The sequence below is a fragment of the Saccopteryx bilineata genome, chromosome 4 (assembly GCF_036850765.1).
Source record: "Saccopteryx bilineata isolate mSacBil1 chromosome 4, mSacBil1_pri_phased_curated, whole genome shotgun sequence".
In the NCBI taxonomy this organism is placed as follows: domain Eukaryota; kingdom Metazoa; phylum Chordata; class Mammalia; order Chiroptera; family Emballonuridae; genus Saccopteryx; species Saccopteryx bilineata.
The window spans coordinates 173,256,663-173,279,538 of NC_089493.1; the positions used below are offsets into that span (position 1 = coordinate 173,256,663).

The following is a 22,876-nucleotide window of genomic DNA, read 5'->3' on the forward strand; positions in this document are numbered from 1 at the left end:
CCATTAGGGTGAGGAAGGTGTGAGTCCCTTCACTGCTGTGTCCCCAGTGTCCCACACAAGCCCTGGCAAATCAGGATCCCAGATAGCAGAGGCCCACGGGGACCCACTTCACCAGGGATACTCTGCTAATCACATCTGCGATGAAGCAAAGTGGAAAACAAAGTAAGTCATTTTTCTCAGGTGGGAAGTAATGTCATATTTGTTATTCTCTTTGAATATTCATGGAGTGCCCTGAATCTGGGGCTCTGAGCCCGCATGTCAGTCGCTGTGACAAAGAAAGAGCCAAAATAAATAGTATCTATCGGTGAGTCATCTGTGTCAGGGAGTTTTCCAAGCTGTTTAAACATTAGCTCAGCTAAACCTCCAAAGAGCCCTCTAAGGAAGGTTTGTTTATCCTACTGTGCAAATGGGAAAATTCTATCCAGAGAAAAGAAGTTATTTTCCAAATTGACAAGATAGTATAACTATGTCTTCTGTTTTTATTCTGTCCAGAATCCCTTCCAAACAAGGGGTGCCTCGACCTCTCTGAATGGGGTGGGGGAAACGATTCACTTAGGAAGGTGACAGGGTATGTTCAGAATGCTCCGTGTTAGATTCTAAGTGCAGAGCCCACGAGGTGGATGAAAAACACCTGTTTCATCTTCTAGGTGACCTGTTCTGGAAGGGTTTAGTAGGCTTGATTTTAGCATTTATGCAAATGAAATAATGAGAGATAAATTAACTGAAGTAAATAAATGTTTGTTCACTCCAGCATTGTTAATAATAGTGAAAGTTGGAATCAACCTAACTGAGCAGGAATGGAAGATTATTAATATAATATCCATATATGTGGTGAAACATGACATGAGGCATCTGAATTCATGTTCCATATCAATATTTTTAAAGCTCAAGAAAATGTCACAGCACGTGTCTAAGTAAAAAAAGCAGAAAACAACACATACTACCAAATTTGAATATGATGATATGAACCTATATATGTTCACAAGTGTGTATATCTATATATCTATATATCTATATCTATATATATATCTGGAATGATGATATAGTTCAGCATATATTTAGCAGTTATCTCTGGGTTTGGAGATTTCACGTCTTCATATATCTTATTTATCTGTTTTCATATTTCCTTGGTATAAAAACAATTGCTCTTTACAGAAAGGAGGATAGAGGCAGGAAGTTCAGAGAACAGGAGAAAACAGCTCTGATAACAGCTCTTCCCAGCAGCCCTGCTGCAAAGGCTGATACAGGGGCAAAGCTGGACCCACTGCCTACCCCATCCATCCCCTCATCCAACACTGCAGCCTTCTCTCTTCCCCAGCTGTTTCCAAATCTTGTGTTCTGGCTGAAGGTACTAATTATCATTGTGGAACACGTTATGCTTTTTCTGCCATGCTCTTTCCTCCTGGGATGTGTCTCCTCGTGCCATTGCCTCTTTGGAATGCCGGCCAAAGGCTACTCTGTCCACCCCCCCATGTCCTGCCCAATGCCTCCCGCTGAGGTTTAACTTTGAGGGGATCTGAATGTTGGACCCCCAAGGGTCTGCCTAGCCCGGCACACCATGGCTCAGTGCCTCCCTCCCACGCAGCTACTCTGTCACCTCCTGAGGCCCTAACACGTGCTCCTTAAATGAGAGTCACCAGTCACAAAAGCATGTCACAACTCTCTTCTTCCTTTTCTCTTTTTTCTGAGGTGGGTCAACTGGGACGTATGTGGTAGAAGGGGTGAGCATCTGGCATCGTGCGTGCATAGAGTTGTATCTTTCACTGTGGCTGCTCCCATCCAGAAGGCATCTGGGGAGGATGTCAGGAAGAGATAGGGGTGTGCTTACCAAAAACAGGGTGTCCTAGATTGCCTCAGGATCAGCCAGAGCCGACAGCGCTGGACGTTGTACCAGGGACAGCCAACCATCCTGAGGAGTGCAGTCCTGAGGAGACAGTTCATGTCCCCCATAGCACAGCCGCAACGAGGTTATGCAGATTCCCTATGGACACTGGCTACAGAGCAGAGACAAAAAGTCCGCAGGACGTAGGGAGGACCAGGTCGCTTTGGCGGCATTAGGAAGACAGGAGACAGCAATGCTTCTGATCAAGCTCTAGAACTTGAGTGCACCATCTCCAGGGGTGGAAAGGCTGCCAATGGGAAGGCAAGCCCTCTGTAAGATTTGCTCACTGACTTCTCTTTTTCTGAGTCTAGACAGAAATATCTTTGGGTGCCTCATGCGACAGCATGAAATGGTTTTTCTCCCATGTCCCCTCTGAGAATGCTCTAAGAGAGTCAAGCATGCCCAGTAAGATTTTCAGCATAACTAAGTATGCCTGGAATCTTAGAAATCTTTGTCTCAATCCAAAGACATAATCTCTGCTCTCTAAACTGGTACAGCCTTGTTTCCTCTGTTGGGAAGCTCTTGGCCTCATCATGGCCTCTATAGCTCCCTACAGAAAGAAAAAAATGGGCACATCTTCAGGTAAGGAGATGCCTTTTTATTTTTTGACAAAGACAGAGTGTCAGAGAAATGTATAGATAGGGACAGACAGGAAGGGAGAGAGATGAGAAGCATTAATTTTTCATTGTGGCACCTTAGTTGTTCATTGATTGCTTTTTCATATGTGCCTTGACGGTGGGGCTATAGCAGACTGAGTAACCCCTTGCTCAAGCCAGTGGCCTTGGGTCCAAGCTGGTGAGCTTTGCTCAAACCAGATGAGTCCACGCTCAAGCTGGCAACCTCGGGGTCTTGAACCTGAGTCCTCTGCATCCCAGTCCGACACTCTATCCACTGCGCCACCACCTGGTCAGGCAGGAGATGCCTTTTGAAGACTCCTAAAATGCCTTCAAACTAAAATAATACAATCTGTCTTGAGTAGTCACAGATCTGTCACTGAGGTCTATGCTTCTATTTGTAAGCAAGGTTTAACTTTTCCTGAGTGTTTGCTCTTGGGGAAGGTTGGGACTGGACGGTCCAAGTGTGGTGTGCAGAATTTACAATGGGTAGAGTAGGGAAGGATATTTATGTCATGGTGGTCTTCATACTCTAATTATCTTTGCTTTCATGATTGTACTAGAGGGCAGCGTCCTGAGATAGTATCCCAGAGCATCATTTTAGGAACACTCCAGGAGGAGAAATGGCCACGTTTTCCCCAATACTCTCATTTTTGTTCTTCAACGTGATTCACTGGGTGTTTTGTGGTGAGTAATCTGGCTGGTTTAGGAAGGCATGTAGGTGGATGTGTGGGCTCTAACACAGTGATCTGAAATAGAATGCTCTGATATTCTTATTTACACTTCTCACAAAAATTAGGAGATATTTTATAGCTTCATACTCATTTTGAAATATACCCTAATTTTTGAGAGCAGTGTATTTATTGAAGTGCTTCATTTTACTATATCTATTTATCTGCATCTATATATAGAGAAAGACAATGGAGTATAGTTCTCCTCTCCCCCAAAAAAGGGGTCTGGGCCATTGGGCTGGGGCCTTGGTTTTTCTATATATTAATGCAGATTATGAGACCTAAAACAAGGAGAACAGGGGGTTTGGGGTAATTCAGAGAGGCGACATGTGAAAGTGATTGGCAATATGCCTATATCACAGAGCATCTCAGAAAGTCGGAACTTTTGAAAATGCTTTGCAGTCCTGGCTGGTTGACTCAGCAGTAGAGTGTCGGCCAGTGTCTGGAAGTCCCAGGCTCAATTCCTGGTCAGGGCACACAGAAGAAGCAACCTTCTGCTTCTCCACCCCTCTTCCTCCCTCTTCTCTTTCTCTCTTTCTCTCGCATTCTCTCTCCTCCCCTCCTGCAGCCATGGCTCGAACAGTTTTAGCAATTTGGCCCTGGGAGCTGAGCATGGCTCAGTGGCCTCACTTAGGCACTGAAATAGCTCAGTGGCCGAGCAATGGAGCAGTGGCCCCAGATGGGGAGAGCATCACCTAGTAGGGGACTTGCTGGGTGGATCCCAGATGGGGCGTATATGGGAGTCTGTCTCTGCCTCCCTGTCTCCCACCTCTCACTTAATAAAAAAGAAAAAGAAAGAAAGAAAGAAAATGCTTTGCCATGTACTTGAGTGGGTCATTATCTTTTGTGTTCTCTTTCAGAGAAGAGTCATGGTGAGAGTTATAAAGTCACTGAGCCTTCTTTGGACTCTTCACTGTGACTTTTCACATCTCTGCCACGAATCCCTAGGCATTTCGGAAGCAAGGCTCTTTCCCCTCTCTGTAAAATAGGAGGTGAGGTAGGCTAAAATGTTTCTTAAAGTTCTAGCATGTCTTAATTTCTTTCACATATGGGCAGCCAGTTCTGACTACACTCAAGCCCAGGCTAATTACTGTTCTTAAAATGTAATTTGCTATACTGGGTTGGCAATGTTTATGAGAACAGTGATGCATCTACACAGTCCTCTGCTGATTATCTATCAGGAGAAGAAGGCTTGTTAGACATTTTGAAAAAAAAATAAGTGGATACATGGAAAAAAAATGAAGCAAGTTTTAAATGGTTGCAGGCTTCCTTGGTAATAATTTAGAATGCATTTATTCCAAATGAAGGATTTAAAAAAAAAAAAACTCAGTGAGAGGAGGGGAGGCAGAGAGACAGACTTCTGCATACACCCTGACCAGCATCCACCTGGCAAGCCCACCAGGAGGTGATACTCTGCCCATCTGAGGAGTTGCTCCATTGCTCAGTAACCAAGCTCTTAGCACCAGAAGCAGAGGCCATGGAGCCATCCTCAGCATCGGGGCCAACTCTCTCCAATGGAACCATGGCTGTAGGAGAGGAAGAGAGAGAGAAGGTGAAGGGGAAGAAGTGGAGAAGCAGATGGTCACTTTTCCTGTGTTTCCTGACTGGGAATTGAACCTGGCTGACACTCTACCACTAGGCCAACTAGCCAGGGTCCAGATGAAGAATTCTTAATCAACCAAAATTAATCTATACTTTATCAGATCTTAGATTCTGTAACTATTTTCAGTATGTCTTGGTTTCAGGCCCTCCACGATGGTGGCCACCACATGGGAGTTTTAAGGTAATGTTCCACTAGGTTTGCCAGGAACCAGGTTCTTATCTGAGCTTTCTTTGGAATTGCTGTTGTAGAAGGCTTACTGCAGCGAGGTCACTGCAGCATTCTTCGAGGACCAATCATATGAATGTGACAGATTCACTCAGCTGTAGGAGCCTAGGGTAGAGTGATCCAAACTGAGAACCATGCTGGGATTTGGTCCTATGTCCACCAGAGAACCCTCCATGGCACCTGGGAAGTGTTTATGAGCACCGATGATCGCCAGGGGCAGGGCAGGGTCTTAAGAGCTCCCAGATTTGGGTATAACACAGGGTTTCCTCTCAAAGACCTCACAATTTGGGGTTGGGAATGCTCCCAAATGCTCTGAGATGTGCAGAGAATGCCCATGCGAGTTGCAAATAGGGAACATTTGAGACATGGATTGAAGAATATATGAAATAATAGGAAATCCTTAAACTGAGTCTCAAATTGGGTCTGCAGCTTAAATGAGACAAAATCAAGGGGACACTCCTTTCATTTTAACCTACCCCTCTAAGGATTAAATACATTATGAAGCTGATAAGTGATATGTGAGGAGAAAGGATGATGAGAGGTGACTATTTTTTCCCCTTTGCTGTAGATTTACATCACTGAGGTGCTTTATTTGAGGAGTTTTTACTCTTTTAAGGTCTTGCCTCATTTGTAAATTTTAAGTTGTACTTCTTTGAAAAGCCAATTATGAGTTGACAGGTGAGAAAGGCCTTTTGAGGAGGGCTTGGTATTCAAGGGACCCATAGATGAGAGTGGAGAACATGGCAGAGGCTGTAGCTCCAGCAAAAACCTGGAGAACATATCCAGGATGTACCCTCCAGTCTCAGAGAGTTCAGCCTGAGCATTTTCCTCTCCCAAGCCCACCAACCCATAAATAAAATCAACTCATTCTTGTTATCTTTAAGGAATATTTACTCATCTTCTGTGCTATGCCTTAGGATTCAATACTGAGGAAAACAGACCTATTCCCTTCTCTTATGAAGCTGACAAATAGCCAGAGGGAAAAAAAAGGAAAGGGACAACTGTTATTTATAGTAAATTTTATAAATAAAACCTGTAGGATGGTGTGCGAAAAAATATCTATGAGGAGTAGAGATACAAGCTCAACAACAATGTGATACATGATGACCCCTGTGGCATGAGCATATTGAAGGCTGAGACCTGAAGGGTGAAAAGGAGCCACACAGGTGGAGAGTAGTGGGGAACACTTTACCTGCTTGAGTCACTGATTGAACACCTGGACGACTGGAGGGGTCACAGAGAGGGAAGGGCGTGCCGCAGACGCTATACTTACGGCAGTACATGAATCCCTCCCCGATGAACACTTCTCACCCAAGATAGAGAAAAAAAAAAGAAGCTATATTTATAGACAGTGAGATTGGGCATTCTTGCTTTTTTAAAAATTTGCTTACTCTCTACTGATTCTGATTAAACTATTTTACATCTTGTTCAGGTTGCAAATATTTATGCAATGACTAAGTGGCAATCTATGGGCTGGGCACACAATATTAGTCTAATCAGACATAGATCTCACCCCTATGGGCTTAGAATCCTTTGGCGGTGTAGAATTAGTCAAATAATTACACAAATGCTTTGTGACACACTGATTAGAGGTATAAAGAAGAATGAATTGTTGGGATTGTATTTTGAGAAATATCTCTGAGACAGTAAGTTATAACCTAAGTTTTAAAGGTAGGATGAGTTTAGGTGCAGGAGGAAAGAAATAAGTTTGACAAGGTGGTCAAGACAAACTAGAAGACCCCAAGATGAGGGAACATGGAGCATGTTGGGGGAAGAAATGAAAAAGCAAAGAGCAAGGTGGGGTAAGGTAAGGTTGGAAAAGTTGAGAAGGTCCAGATCATGTGGGGTCCTCTGTCCGGGACCACGAACAATTTTTTAAATGTGAAATGAAGTGTAGTTAAAGATTTGTAATCAATGGAATAAAATGTTTCAATTTATGTTTAAATTATGGAAACTAGAAGACATGGGGAATAGCAAAAGGGGAGGGATTAGTTGGGTGACAGGTACAGGAGGCAAATAATGGAGACCTGGCCATGGGGTGGTGTTGGAGAGATAAGGGAAAAAGGAGGAAGAGTTTCTAAGCTCTAATACATTCCTCTTTATCTAAACACTAAGCCCGAACTCTCTTCCACCTTATCAGAGGGACGTTATCTATCGTTTGGCTCTCTTAGAGCCCCTGAGACCACCATCCACAAGCCATCATCCCAGTCACTGCTTCAAGCCATCACTGACAGGAGCCTTGCCAGTAGACATGGGCTCTCACCCCTGAGGACATATGTCTCTTCCCTTTGTCTTCTGTTTTCCCTACAAGGCCAGAGAGTTATTCTAAATGATCCCACATTTCACAACCTTAAACTTAAGAGCTGGCTCAGGGATTTCAAGAGTGGATAAAATATAGTTAATATTTTAAATCAAGGCATACAGATTTCAGTGAAGCATCTTTTCCAATCATGGGGCTTTTGTTTCCTTAGCTGAGTTGGCATAGAAAACCTCCAAGAGTATTCCCAGATCTAATAGTCTCAATCTCAAAGGAGATTGAGAGAGAAACTAAATTTCCCAGATACAGTCCACCTATCCACTCTTCCGTTCTGACTCTAGCATAGCAGGGCTCAGTTCTCTAGTGCTGACAATGACAGCATCACGTTGCTATCAGATGGGCTATATGCAGGTTCTGGTCCCATTGCTTTGTGGAGGGAAGAGGTATGAGAGCTTTGGGGAGACTGAGATATGATCCTGGCTACGTTTAGATTTTCCTACTAAAGTCCAGAGGGAAGCTACCTGTCTGTGAGCATGACTCTAATTGTATCATCCTTTCCAACTACATTTCAGGTGAAATGTCCATATAGAAAAGTAGACTTGGGCTGGTTCAAAGGAACAGTGAACCCCTGTGTTGGTATATATCAACCGATCTGTGGCACCAATCTGGTGACCTATGAAAACCCCTGCATCTTGTGCATTGAGAGCTTGTGAGTACTATTTGGGGACAACAACAACAAAAAAGAACAATGAAAAAGCTTAGCCTGTAGCCATTACTATCTACTTCCTCCACCAAATACATCCACCTTGATGCTGGGAACTGGCTCTAGTTTGCACAGATAATGATCAGTCCTCTCTGAGAAGAGCATGTGGCCATATAACATCCACTGGAGTACAAAGCAGACTCATGTGTTCAGTGGTGCCCGTCAACTCCTTTCTCCTCACTGAGCCCTCTCCTTCCCTGATGCCCATCAATGGATTTGCACGTGAAGCTTCAAATATCCCTTCGAGCCCTGAAATTCTTTGCTTTTAAGACAAATGGTGGTTTTGCCTAATCTCAGATATCTTTATACTTTGTGTCTGAATGTGTTTGAAACTCTGAGCTAGGATGAGGGACAGCCAAGCTTGGGCCCTTTACCTAAGAGTGAGTGTTTAGTTTTTGTTTTTATTTTTTTAATTTCTGTGACATGACTCTCAGTGATTAAATACTGAGATCTCACAAAACCTTGTCTTCAGGCCTGATCTCTATAGAAGCCAGGACAGTTCACAGAGAGAAAAATGATTCCTATGGCATCAGACTGGAGCCCTTCACCCAATAATTATTTTTTAATTTATTCACGGAGCAGTGACAAGAGTGTTTAAACCCCAGGTTGTCCCCACTAATAGGTAATTCAGCCAAAGTGTGAGAATATTGAGAGGTTAGATGAGGCTTGACATGTCTCATATATCACAAGCTCAGGACTGATTCAATAACCTATTTTCAAAGAGTTTGTAGCATAAGTCATGATATCTTCAGTGACATCTTAGGATCATGTAAGGATAACTGGGCAGGAAATCCAATAACCTGGCTTTTGTATTCAGTCCCTTCCCCCTTTTGCTCTGGCTCTAAGTTTCCTCAAATACAAAATAAGGGTGATAGGTAAGATAATTTTTAAAGCATTTTTGTAGCTCTAACATTCTATCATTTACTGAAATATTTATTCTTACTCTTCCTTTAGGAAATCTAGAGGGAGTATTAGGTATCTGCATGATGGAAAATGCTAGCTAAGCAGACTGCGATGTGAAAGAAGATGCCTTCTTTTTCTCCATCCTGATAGTCGTCCTCTTGCAACTCAACTGTCCGTTTCCTCTCCCTGTGTGTGTTCTAGGTGACAGAGAGCTGCCCCTTACTGAGTTTGTATTAGATAGCTAAAGCTCCCTTCTTTAAACCTCTTCCCTCATTGCCTTCCCCAGTCTCCCTAATAAATAAACTTTTCTGAAAGTCTTGACTTTACTTGGGTTTTATATTTGTGTCTCAAGTCTCAGAAGTAGAACAAATTAAACATTGGAGCCAAGGGTCCAAGACAAACATCAGGATTAATCAGATCTCTGATACTGTGAACAGTGGAGTGATCTATGTAAAGGTTCCAGGTGCCTTCCAAGAAACTTAACAGAAATTTCTTCCATATTCCTTTGGCATTAAAAAAAAAAAAAAGAATCATAGAGTGCTGTGCACATTCTGGCCATACATTATGCCTGCTTTCTGCAATCTCCTTAGATAATATGGTGGACACATTTCTGGTAAAAATTAAACAGTCACCTTCCATCTATCATCTTTAAAATATGAAAAGCAAATAGTTCTGGAAAAAATGAAATATTCTCTCTCTTGACAATGTGCCGTTGCTTCAAGTCTTGGGCCAAGCTGGAACACCAGCAACTCCAGGGAAGACTATTGTCTGGCATGATTGCTTGGACTTCCTGCTCACCAATTCTTTCTTGTGCAATAGTTCATTTGCCATTAATGTCACCCAGTATATTTTCTTTTTCTTTGTAAACATTTCTATTTCATCTCTACAAGTTTGATTTATATCTTCCATAGTTCTAAGCTTTTTAAGAAAGAGTTATTATAACTGTAATATAGTTACAATAATGATTTTTTATGATTTTACCTGCTAATTCTAAGATCCATCAGTTCTGGGTTGATTTGGGTTGTTTTATTTTTCTTCTCATTATGGATTATATCTTAAGATACCAGACTGTATGAATCTTATCTTGTTTGGTTCTGAAGGTGTTTGCATTTCTAGAAGTTTTTGAGCTTTGTTCTGAGACATACCAATTCCATGGAAATGATCTGATCCTCCAGATTATTGCTTTTAAGAGTTGTTTAGGCCAGACCAGCGCAGTGTTCACTAAGTAGGCTAATTGTTCCTCATTACTGAGGCAAGACCCTGTGCGTACCTTACTCAATGCTCCATGAATTACAATATTTTCTAGCCCAATTGATGGGAACAGGCACTGATGCCTGCCAGCCCTAGATGAGATCGGGGCTCTGAGATGTTCAGCCCTCCCCTGTGGTTCTTTCTTGGCTTTGGTAGCTTCCTCATGGATAAGCACTCATCAGAAACTGTTGAGCTTTCTGTCCAGCTTTCTAGGGCCTCATCTGGCAGACGACAGCAGCTTTGATCTCTCTCCCCTGAGCTCTGTCTCTTCCATTCAGGGAAACCACATGCTCCATCTGAGTCCCCTGTTTCTATTCCTAAGATCTCTCACAATGCAGAGACCAAGGCCAATTACAGATCTCACCATATTTATTTCCCATATCTCAGGAATCACCATCTCTTTTGCTTGATGTCTAGTGTCATGGTTTCATATATTTTTTATCTGATTTTTGTTGTTGTGTTTGCAGGTAGGAGGTATATCTAGTTTCTCTTACTCCATATTATCTGAAAGTAAAGGTTAGCTTTATATTTATTACATCATTGAATAGGTTGGCCCTCTGTATCCCCAGGTGTCCCCAGGTGAATCACTACTCATGATTCAACCAATCACGGATCAAAAATATTTGAAAAAAATGTTACATTGTTGCTGATGTGTGTAGTATGTCCTTACTACCATGGTTCCCTCTGTACTGAGCATGTGCAGACTTTTTTATTGTCGTGATTCCCTAAACAATACAGTATAACAACTATTTTCATAGCATTTACATTGTGCTAGGTGTTATAAGTAATCTAGAGATGATTTAAAGTATACGGGGTGATGTGAGTAGGTTATATGCAAATACTTGCCACTTCATACAAGAGACTTGAGCACCTGCAGATTTTGTTATCAGCAGGGGGGTCCTGGAACCAATCTCCTGTAGATACCAAGAGACGGCAGTAGTCATGTTTTCCTCTAATGCCTCCTGGAGTCTAGGCTGGATTACAATGCCATTCTTCTCATTTTCTAAGGATTCCAGATGATCAGACTGTGCTTTGTAATAGTACAAAATTTTTTCCAGTGGGTAATATAGTACTTACTTGAATTTGTTATACACGAAAGTAAAAAAGACTTTCTTACTAACATTTTTTTCCTGCCATTTGATAGTAGACATTTCTTAAGAGAGAAGTGAGATCGGCATATTTATCCAGACACAGGACTTCTCTCCTCTCCGTGCAACCCCTAGAAGCTGATCATTTCTACACATCTCCTACCACGATCAACATAAAAGGAACTGCCCTCTTAGTGTTCCTAGCTCAGGTAGACACTTCTTGTTTTTGTTATTGATATCTTCTGTTTCTCAATCTTTCTTTCTCTATTTGACAATCCCACTCACATCCATAATTGCTCTGTTGCCTATATACTTATAACTCACATATCCCCATCATGAGGCTGTGCCCATCTGTAGCATCAGACACTAGACACTTTGGTTTATTTAAGATTTTATTTATTTATTTGAGAAAGAAGAGAGAAAGAGAGAGAGAGAATGGGGAGGAGCAGGAAGCATTGACTCCCATATGTGCCTTGACCAGATAAGCCCAGGGTTTTGAACTGGCAACCTCAGTGTTCCAGGTTGACACTTTATCCACTGCGCCATTACAGGTCAGGCTAGACACCTTGGATTTAGTAGCTCATAGAATCTTTAAAATCAATCTATCAAACATAAGTCCTGTATTTTTTTTCTAAATGTGCTCCTCCATGTTTTGAAAGTCAATGTCACTATTCTCTCTGGGTCCTTTCTCACTCAAAATCAATTTCAATAATTGTTCCCTATATATATTTAAATTCCTCATTTTATCTTAAATATCAAATATCAGTTAAACCCATGAGCATCTATTTAATTCATCTTCACCATGTTTTAATAGGTTATTTTTATATTCTTAACTGTTACTTCAGCCTCTATTTATTCTTCCAACCATAATCTTGCCTTCATCATAGTATCATTAAAATACGATCTGTTTAAAAGATCACTATCCCTGTGAGCTATAATACGAACATCTTAGTATGACTTACAAGACTATTTCATCTGCCACAGGCATTCCCAAAAGCCCAACTTCAACCATGGTGAACTTTTACAGCACTTGTAATAATCCCTATTTGCCCACAAGGTGGCAGTAAAGCATGGCTGTTTAAACCAATAACCAGACCTAGGCTTTATTCCTCATAGACCAGAAATGTAATTCGAGGAAGTTGCTAATGCTTCATGAACTGTGGATTTCTCATCACTTAAAATTACAGTGATAGTAGCAAATACATGATTTCACGAAGTGAAGCTCCAAAAAATTTCAAATAGGGATGTCCAGGTGAGTAACAAATGGGACAAAACCTTCAGTAAAAGTAAGAGGACCCTCCTTCATTCCCTACTTATGAGTCTTCATTTCTGAACCCCCAAAAGGAAGATTTTGAGATCGAGAGACATTTCAGCACTTTCTGATGTCTATTTCTTCAACTTCACATTGGATGAGAGAGTAGAGAAATGATTCCACCCAGTTAATGGGCTAAACATTACTGTTATAATTCTATGGAATTCTTTTCCTTTCTTTTTACCCAAAGAAAGTTAATTAATTCAAAATATACACTGGGTAAACTGTTTATCATCTATTTTCCCAAACAAAAATTCTGTGTAGGCAGCCGAAAAGGTTCACAGGAATAACATGCAAGTGATCAGACAAACCTACACCGTGGTTAATTATTTTAAATTTAATTTGTATTTTAATATTCTTTTACTCTGAAAAGGTAATATATACTCTGTAAGAAGCATTACAAAATACATAAAATTAAATTTTAATTAAAAAATAAATGATACAAAACATTATAACCAAGACATATCATTTAATTTAGATGAAAATTTTTCCTGAACTGTCTCTTTCTATTTCTCTTAATAACTAAGTACATAGATTATGAATGTGATAGAAATGATATCATAAAAACAGGGTCATACTGTATGTGCTCTTTTGAAATGAGAGCTTACAGAATACAAAGTCAATATACAAATTATATCATTCTAAATGTGTGCAATAAATAAATTGAAATAATATTTATTTAAAAGATCTTCCCTAGAATATAAAAAATAACAAATATATAAAGAAAAGCAACTCTAACAAAAGGTATGTATACTTTCTACCCTGAATGTTATAAGATATTAATCAAGATTTTTAAAAAATATTACAAAACATGGAATATGTACCCATGCATCAATTTAAAATTTTAATATTTAAAGAGGTATATTTATTCTATGTTGTTTTATAAGTTCAATATAGTCTTACTCAAATAATAGTTTTTTTAAATGATAATATATGACTTTCAAATTTGTATGAAACTCTAATAGGAATCAAGACCAGATATGATAATCTTGAGGAAGAACAAAGCTGGAGGAGTTATACTACCAGGTAATGAGATTTATTCTCAAATAATAATAATAAAGAAAATAGAGGGGCAAAGATACACAAAAAGACAGGTGGAATGAAATCCACAGTCCAGAAACAGACCCACACATATATGGCTACTTGATTTATGGCAAAAAGACACTGTAACAAAATTATGAAAGGATGTTCTCTTTAAATTTTGCTAGTTCTATTGCGTATGCTCACCAGAGTAAGTGAATCTTAACTCAATTTCAATTTCAATTCATATTCAAAAAATCCAATTCCAAAAATCTTTTGGAAGGAAATATATCTTCATAAACTTAGAGTATGCAAATATTGCTTAAAATGGCAAAAAAATTATTAAGCATAAATAAAAATACAGTAAACTGTCCAATATTAAAATTAACATTCAGTTCATCAGAATACATCATAAGTAGAATAAAAGGTAAAAGCCGCCACCTAAGAGAAAATGTTTCTAATACAGATATACATCAAGTGACTCATATCGGAAATATATCAATACAAAGAACTCTTATGGACAAATAAAAACCCCACAAACATCTTTAGTGAATAATGTGCAAAATGTAGAATGAATGTATCAAAATAGCTACTAAACATGTACAGTATCTTCATTTTCCTTGGCAGTTCAGTTGTTTCTAAATTATCTAGTATTTAAATCTTAGGTTATGACTAATCTTGTTCTTATACCAGGGTGAAGTACTTGAAGCAGTGTGATTTGTTTCCTTGAATTAGATTCACTCAGACAGTGCCTGTCCTGTTGCCTCTGTATGATGCGTTGTTCTCTTACATTTCCTTTGGCTGTGTTATAATTATAGACGGGCCTACCTTTCCATTTTCCCATTTTCATTTCAACTTTAAAGTGCACAGCTCTCTTCATACCTCTCTTTGATCTAAAATGGAGTGAGTGAAGTTTTCTTAAATATCTGTATACTAGCCTACATACCTTTGTCTACCCATGTGAACTCTAAATTAAGGGCTTGTGTCATTTTTCTAGGCCTTTTGCTGTGGTATGAATCTTTAGGATTAAATGGGGAGAGCTCAGCTAGAAAGAATATAGATCTTGCTGAGAGAATTAGGCTCTTTCTGCTTTCTCACCGTTTAAAGAATCAGTGTGAATGGCACTATATCTTATGTACAGTAGTCCTCCCTTTGTCTGCGGGAGGTACATTCCAAGACTCCTCCCCCCCCCCCCCCAGTGGATGCCTGACATCACAGGTTGTAACAGACTCTATATATATACTATGTTTTTTCCTATACACAATACCTTTTTTTACTTAAATGATGCAGTTTATGGGTTGTTTGTTTGTTTGTTTTGGTATATCCAAATAGCCAGCATCACTACTCTTGAGCTTTGGGGGCATTATTAAGTAAAGTAAGGGGTATCTGAACACAACACAAGTACTGCGATACCATGGTAGCTCATCTGCTAATCGAGATGGCTACTAAGTGACTAATGGTACTGGGAGTGTATACAGTGTGGACATACAGGACAAAAGAATGATTCACACCCCAAGCAGGACAATGCAATATTTATTCACACTTCTCAAAAATTTTGTGCAAGAAAGAAAGAAAGAGAGAGAAGAAGAGAGGGAGGGAGACATCAAGATCCTATCAAGGGACAGAGAGAGACAGTGTGATCCTTGTGGCTTCAAGTTGAAAAATTAGGATCACTGAGAAGCATCAGTGAGAAGGTCTCCCCTAAAATTAAGGCAGCATTGCCTAATTGTCTAGTCTAACAATGGAATGTGCTTCCCTGATGAGGGGAAAGTCTGTACTAACAACACTCAAGCAAAGTTTCAATGACTGCTCTTCTGGAGGTTGCCGGGAGAGCTTAGCCACGTGCAAGCTTTACATGACATCTCAAATCTGTTTCAGCCCTTAGAAATTATGTTTCTCTTCTGTAAGTGGACAGCCGAGTCACTCGAAACAAAACTTAGGACAACAGAGCACAGAGCAGAGATTAATGGGTGACCTGGAGGGGTTCCGTTTGATTCCTAGTTCTTCTCATCCTAAACTGCTCTCTGTAAGCAAGTTCCCAGGAGTCGTTGCGTGGGAGAAGGATTCCCCAGGGCTGGCTGCCACATTGGGGATGATGTCGTACCTTGGGTAATAACCAGGGGAAGCAGCAGTGTATGACTCACCGCCCAGTTCCCAGAAGAATGAAAGTATAGGGTGGGAGCTGGATGTGGGAGATGAAATAGCAGGCTACCCCATTTCCGCTGGCAGCGGAGGGGAAGGAAGGAGGAGCCAGCGGGGGCCAGCTTCCCAAGGGCTCCCTCTTCTTCATGAAGATTTTCCTGATTACCAAACTAAATCTGCTTCAGATACTTTTCATAATGCTAACTCCCTGTCTTTGGGAGAACTAAGCACCAACCACAAGGACGATTTTGTTCATTCCTGGTCTCATGACTAGCTGGTTCGGAAGCTTCAGCAGAGCAAGGGACACTGCATAGCATTGCGCATGGCTACATTCCCTACACCTACGCTAATGCCCGGCATAGTGTAGGTGTTTGTTCAACAAATAAAAAAAAGGAATAAATGAAAGAATTAGCTATCTCAGAGCTGTCACACCATTGGAGTCATAAAGGCCAACATAAAGCTTGGATCTAGACATTTTTCATAATATTTTATAAACTAATACATGGCAGAGTCTTCTCCCATTGCCTGTGTGTTTCATCTCCCCTGATCATGATGACAACTGCATATCAAAGAAAGTAGAAAGACAGAACTTCCTCGGATTATCATAATCTCTTCTGGTCCTTTATTAGTTCAAATGCGTAACAAATACAATTTTGATTTTGTGGTTTAAAGATTTTGCTTCTCCTCCGACTTACTTATAAGTAAAGCTAGCTGGCGGTTACCAGCAGAGCTCAGGAAATGACATAATTGGAAATAGTTATTATCAAAGAATGACTGTAAAATTGGGGAAGCAAGTATTTGGCATTGAATGAAAAGGTATAGGATACTTATATATTAAAAATTTTCTGAATTTTGTGATCTATTTGGCATCCCTATTATTATTGAGCCTTTAAAATCAGAGCTCTGCAAACTTAATGATGCATGATTCTTCATTACTTAGACATAGTACTAAGGAAAAATATGCACTTTAATGACTGGATAATATAGAGATATAAGAACAGTGTAGCAATATGAACAATATAACTCTGAGATGAACACCTATCTATAATGATACTATTAATCAAATAAAAAGTTATGGAAGAGATGTAGATTCAGTGGCGATCAAGAGAAATTTAGTTTTAGATGTAATAGATTTTAGAAGCCACTGAAACTATCAAACAGAGAGTGTGTATATGTAAATATGATCAAACTATTCTTCTAACTTCTCTACTGTCGAACTTCTCTTTTGGCTAAAAGTAATAACAGAAACAACGAGGGAAACAGACTTTTTCTTGATCTAAAAAGTCCTCTTCTGAGTATTTATCCAAAGAATATGAAAACACTAATTAAAATATATATATATACCCATATATTCATTGCATCATTATTTATAATAGCCAAGATATGAAAATGACCTAAGTGTCCATCAATGAATGAACAGATGAAAAAGACCATACATATATAATAGAATACTACTTGGCCATAAAAAAGGTGAACTATTTCCGTTTGCAATAACATGGAAGGATCTGGAGAGTATTATGCTAAGTAAATAATATCAAATGAAAAATCACAAAAACCATATGATCTTACTCATATGTGGAATATGAAACAAAAAAGAAATCAAGAAACAGAACAAAACAAAATCAAGCTCACAAACACGGGACAACAGATTGGTGGTTATGGGTGAGGAGGAGGGTTAGGGGGAAGAGTGGAATGGGGGGACGGGGGTCAATATCTGTTAATGGATGGAAACTAGACTTATGGTGGCAAACATGCTGTAGTGTAAACAGATATCAAATTATAATGGAGACCTGAAACTTATGTAATGTTATTAACCACCGTGATCTAAAAAAATGTAATAATGGAATATTAATGGACTCTATATTTTAGGAGTGAGGGTTTTGCGTGGTTTCCTCAGTTTGCTGACCATTTTCTGGCAGTGAGGAGGGGACACAGGAGGGAAACTGCTCTTACGGAAAGATGAATATAATGTCAAAGGGCTACCTATGTCTGCGTGTGTAATAATAACCTAGCTGCAGGGGTTGCAGATTTACTCAGCCTCCTGCTACATAGTACTCCGAGGGAAATTAGGACTCCCTAGCATCCTGACTGAGCTTTAGGAGAGGAAATGTCCCAGGTTGCAAGGTTACATCCTGAGTCAAGCAGGAGAAATGAGTTTCTGCTCCAGCTGCTTTTCTTTTTCTTCTTTCTTCTAACTTACTTGCTATACAATTTTGAGAATTCATTAACCTTGCTGTGCCTCGGTTTATTCATGTGCAAAATGAGGTAGTACCTGATAGGAACCTCACAGAACTGTGAAATCCACAATGAGATAGCACAGTGACTGTACTTCTTAAACAGCATACGTAAAGACAAACGAGTGTTTGAGAACACCTTATTTTAGAGACCAAAAAGAGACAAAAATCTCAGCTGGTCTTTATTGGACAATAGGCACACTTCAGACTGTTCAAAAGAAGGCCTACTCTGCCTTTGGACCCTGTGTGGTTCCTGTCAGACAACACCATTTAGAGGCTCTATCGTTTCACTGTGAGTTTCTGAGATATAGCCTTAAGATCCTTGGAAGGTCGTTGGCTACTACAAAAGGCTTAGGGGACCATCTGAAAACTATCTGAAGTTTAAAAAGGTTTGACACTGTGTACTTGGATATCTCTTGACTTGAGATGTTTTACTGGCATTAACCAGGCTTTGATTTTTGCCCTGAGTTTCTTTTCTGGGACAGAGTGGGATGAGAGACAATTCTCTGGTTGCAAATCCAGAAGGTCCTCGGTCCTTTCTCTTTCCTCCAGATTCTGCTGGAGAAAGTAATTCTTTCTTTAGTTCAGCTCTGTTTTTCTGTACCTCAGGATGCAATCAGTTGATATTTTCAACATGTCACCTGGAAACCTCCTTAGCAAGATCTACCAGTTCATGAGATGATCTTTTTCATATATATATATATATATATATATATATATATATATATATATATATATTTTTTTTTTTTTTTTTTTTTTTTACAGAGACAGAGAGAGAGTCAGAGAGAGGGACAAATAGGGACAGACAGACAGGAATGAAGAGAGATGAGAAGTATCAATCATCAGTTTTTTGTTGCGACACCTTAGTTGTTCATTGATTGCTTTCTCATATGTACCTTGACCGTGGGGCTACAGCAGACTGAGTAACCCCTTGCTTGAGCCAGCGACCTTGGGTCCAAGCTGGTGAGCTTTGCTCAAACCAGATGAGCCCACGCTCAAGCTGGCGACCTCGGGGTCTTGAACCTGGGTCCTCCGCATCTCAATCCGACACTCTATTCACTGCGCCACCGCCTGGTCAGGCTTTTCCTATATTTTGTTACTCCAGACCTCAGTTTTGCTTCGGTTTTCATCTCTAAATAAGAGATGTTTCCTTTCATCCACCTTCCTGTAATATCGTTCTCATTTTTATTTAAACCCTTTTCAACATCCTCCTTGGGGCTCATCGGGCATCTGCTGATCATTTCTTCAAGGCCCTTCTAGCTCCTGCTGACCACCTAGTCCCAAAGCCAATGCCACATGTTTAGATTCTTGTTGTTGCCAAACATATCTTTCAGACACCAAATTTGGCTCTGCTAATTAATGCTACATGATATGTCAACTTAAATTAGTGGTATAAGATAAGAACTGTTACATTTATGGATTCCATGGGGACCAGGAGCAGGCAATAGAGGAATGTACAGTTTGTCTCCGGCCCTGGGTGTGGGGCTTCAGTATTGGAGGCTTATAAGTAGGAATTAAGGAAAATACAGAAATATGGGGCTTCAAAGGATACTGAAGAGTTTTTTGGGTTACAATACCCCCACGTGGTCAGAATAAAACTGAAAAAGCCCTTTAATAACAAAAATCACGTGCATTTTCTCCATTTAAAAATGTCATTCAGATCTGTGGCTAAGATCATATTAAAGATGTTCCTTTTCCACCTAAGCTTTTTTCAGAGGGCCACAAAGTATCCACCATTAAATGGAGGGATGGAGGTAGGAGATCCTTTAATGCAGGGATCCCCAAACTTTTTACACAGGGGGCCAGTTCACTGTCCCTCAGACCGTTGGAGGGCTGGACTATAAAAAAACCCATGAACTAATCCCTATGCACACTGCACATATCTTATTTTATAGTAAAAAAACAAAACAGGAACAAATATAATATTTAAAATAAAGAACAAGTAAATTTAAATTTTTTTAAGTTACTTCCTTACTTTATTTATTTAGTATTTTTCTGAAGTTGGAAATGGGGAGGCAGTCAGACAGACTCCCGCATGCGCCCAACTGGGATCCACCCGGCACGCCCACCAGGGGGCAATGCTCTGCCCATCTGGGGCATTGCTCTGTTGCAATCAGAGCCATTCTAGTGCCTGAGGCAGAGGCTATAGAGCCATGGGCCAACTCTGCTCCAATAGAGCCTTGGCTGCGGGAGGGGAAGAGAAAGACAGAGAGGAAGGAGAGGGGGAGGGGTGGAGAAGCAGATGGGCACTTCTCCTGTGTGCCCTGGCTGGGAATCAAACCCAGGACTCCTGCATGCCAGGCCGACACTCTACCACTGAGCCAACTGGCCAGGGCTAAGAACAAGTAAATTTAAATCAACAAACTGACCAGTATTTCAATAGGAACTATACTCTTCTCACTGACCACCAATGAAAGAGGTGCCCCTTCCGGAAGTGTGGTGGGGGCCAGATAAATGGCCTCAGGGGACCGCATGCGGCCTGCGGGCTGTAGTTTGGGGACCCCTGCTTTAATGTATTATGCTAAGGGAGATAAGCCAGTCAGAGAAAGACAAATCCCATGGGATTTTACTTACATGTGGAATCTAAAGAGCAAAATAAACAAACAAAATTAAAATAGACTTGTAGATACAGACAGACTGATAGATGTGGGGAGGGGGCTTGGGAGACTGGGTGGAAAAGGTGAAGGGATTGAGAAGTACGACTGGTGGAGAATAGTCACAGGATGAACAGGACAGGAAACATTGGTGGGGGGTCACTTTGTAAAGTGGATTGGCTAACCGCTCTGCTGCACATCTGAAACTAATACAAAATACTATTGAATGTAAACTGTAATTGAAAAAATAAAATAAAATTTAAAAAACTACCTAAAAAAGAAAGAAAATATATAAGGTAGGGCTCAGAATTGAGGTTAGAAAAGACTTTGAATATAATTAACTATACATAGAAATAAGTAAAAGGAAATAGTTCAAGGACCTTCTAAATTTTGAGGATTTATATTGTCAGAGAAACAAGAAGCAGATAAAAGAACCTCTTACCTTAAGAAAGGTTTAAATCCCTGAACTTGACCATTGTGGGGCAGCTGTGTTAGGCATGCCTGCTGGTGTACCAGCTGCAAGCACTTTGCTTGATTAGTGTATGAGCACGTGGCAGAGGCACGTGTGCATGGCCTATATAAGGCTATGTATGCTTGTGCTCAAGAGAGAGACGGGGCTTTGTGGGTGGCGGGTTGCCTGCCCACCACTGTGAGGGGCCATTTTGCTGTTTGTTTGCCTGAGAGGCGGTTTCCCCTGCCTCTGTGCTTGGCCACCGTTGTGAGACTTTATTAAATGGAATAGCCCAATCCTTTCGGCTCCGCAGCTTTTCTACCGTCTGCCCGAATCCAATGTGGACCTGCCTGGCCTTGACGGTGCCACCGGCATTACAATCAGAAAGAAATAGACTTTGAAGGTAGCGCAGCCCCAGAGATAAACATGCTTCCCAACTGCATCTGAAACTGGCCAATCGACGAAAGAAGGGCATGTAAGAGTCTATCAGGTGGAGACAGGAACTACAAAGATATATGGGAAGGGGCACTGTTTCAGATGATCAAATTCACAGTCTTACCAAAGAACGCGCCTTGCTGCCGGGGCAGGGGTCTCCACCAGCCCAGGTCAGCAGAGGTTAACAGCGCCGTGTGCCAGCGATGCTCTCATGTGTCTCGACACTCTCTGTTTCTGAATGGGCGCTTGAATTGCGGTCAATCTGTTCATGCTCCTCCATTAGACACAGAGTATGGAGGAGGTGACAGGGGCTGCTAGCCTGCCTTACAAAGAATAGATCTCCACTAAGTGGAACTTTCAGAGATCTTACACTTTTAGCTGGTGCTATAACTAGCTAAGATAGTCTCTTAGGAGGAGTTGAGGAACTACGTCCTAAGTGTGGAGAAAAGGGTGTGGATGGCTGACTGGTATCACAGGGGCTAACGGTCTCCAACATTCATACCCCACTGCGATAACATAGACACACTGCTGGAAAGTGGAAGCCCAACAAGTGGGACACGTGTGATCACGTGACTAACCCTCAGTCAGCCACAGTGACTGTGCTGTGTTTTACCTTTAAGCCAAGTTGATCAAGAATCGTGTGCGAACCCTTCACAAGTTTTCCTCTTCTCACCACCTTGACGCAAATGGCAACTCTGAGCCATGTGGTGAAGCCAGAAGTGAAGAAAAGGTTAGGTCTCCTCGTCACTGCTTGGAGAAAATCTGCCCGTAAATCGGGGACAGTCCACTGGACTTAATACAACTGAGGCACAGACTTCCTCCTGTGTAAATTATTATACACTGGTGTAATTTGTTACATCAGTTGGCCTTATCCTACATAAAACAATTTGTATTAAAAAGTACGATGTAAAATTTACCTTCTTTGGGATGAAGAGATAAGTGCATTATTGGGTTGTACTACCTGATAAATACAGACAACGAGACCAAGTCATACCTATTAACTTCTGTATGGAACATAATTAAATAAAAAGAATCAAGCTTCTATAAAGTGTACAAACATTGATCCTTCCACCCAACATAGTTATTTAGCTTCCACTGTTTTTCCTAGGGATTATGAAGGTAGATACTGGCCTATGTCAACTAAATCTCTACTCTCAAAGACTATATTGTATTTTAAGTAATAATAAAAAACTTCTGTAAGGTAGATGTATATTCATAACAACACCACATGCTCTATGCCATGGAAGGTAAAATGTTATGTTTTATTTATAAGTCAAAAGAGGGAGATTGAATGATTCTTGAGTGGTCGTGGAAGACATTTTAGAACTGGCTTTATTTTGTATGGCCAGGAAATTGAGTCAGATTCTGATG

The 22,876-nt window shown here is 40.6% G+C and overlaps 2 protein-coding genes across 7 annotated transcripts in view; both read left to right on the forward strand.

The window, feature by feature from the left end:
* The first annotated feature begins 18 nt into the window (after positions 1–18).
* The window catches only part of LOC136336003 (serine protease inhibitor Kazal-type 6), a 47,405-nt gene continuing 24,547 nt past the window's right edge, over positions 19–22,876 (forward strand). For 3 of the 4 annotated variants that reach the window (XR_010731353.1, XM_066277303.1, XM_066277306.1), the window contains exon 1: positions 19–162. Coding sequence is in view for 3 of the 4 variants with exons in the window: in XM_066277303.1 (XP_066133400.1) it covers positions 141–162 (22 nt within the window). In the remaining variant the exon portion in view is untranslated. Of the gene's footprint in view, positions 163–2,441; positions 2,465–22,876 lie in introns of those variants that run through there. The other variant, XM_066277307.1, reaches the window with a different exon arrangement.
* LOC136336004 (serine protease inhibitor Kazal-type 14-like) lies at positions 24–9,265 on the forward strand. 3 transcript variants are annotated; one of them, XM_066277309.1, is made up of 5 exons: positions 24–162; positions 3,060–3,183; positions 4,973–5,010; positions 7,885–8,021; positions 9,030–9,265. In XM_066277309.1, the coding sequence occupies exons 2-5, from the start codon at positions 3,120–3,122 to the stop codon at positions 9,073–9,075; spliced, it is 285 nt and encodes a 94-aa protein (XP_066133406.1). In that variant the 5' UTR covers positions 24–162; positions 3,060–3,119; the 3' UTR covers positions 9,076–9,265. The 3 variants fall into 3 exon arrangements, with proteins under 3 accessions (XP_066133406.1, XP_066133407.1, XP_066133405.1); XM_066277310.1 differs by lacking the exon at positions 24–162 and adding an exon at positions 1,694–1,721; XM_066277308.1 differs by lacking the exon at positions 24–162 and adding an exon at positions 2,357–2,464.

Coding starts and splice junctions, on each gene's coding strand:
- LOC136336004 (XM_066277309.1), top strand. CDS start 3,120: ATGGCCACGTTTTCCCCAATACTCTCATTTTTGTTCTTCAACGTGATT. Junction 5,011..7,884: donor CACCACATGGGAGTTTTAAG/GTAATGTTCCAC, acceptor ACTACATTTCAG/GTGAAATGTCCATATAGAAA. Junction 8,022..9,029: donor ATCTTGTGCATTGAGAGCTT/GTGAGTACTATT, acceptor CTCTTCCTTTAG/GAAATCTAGAGGGAGTATTA.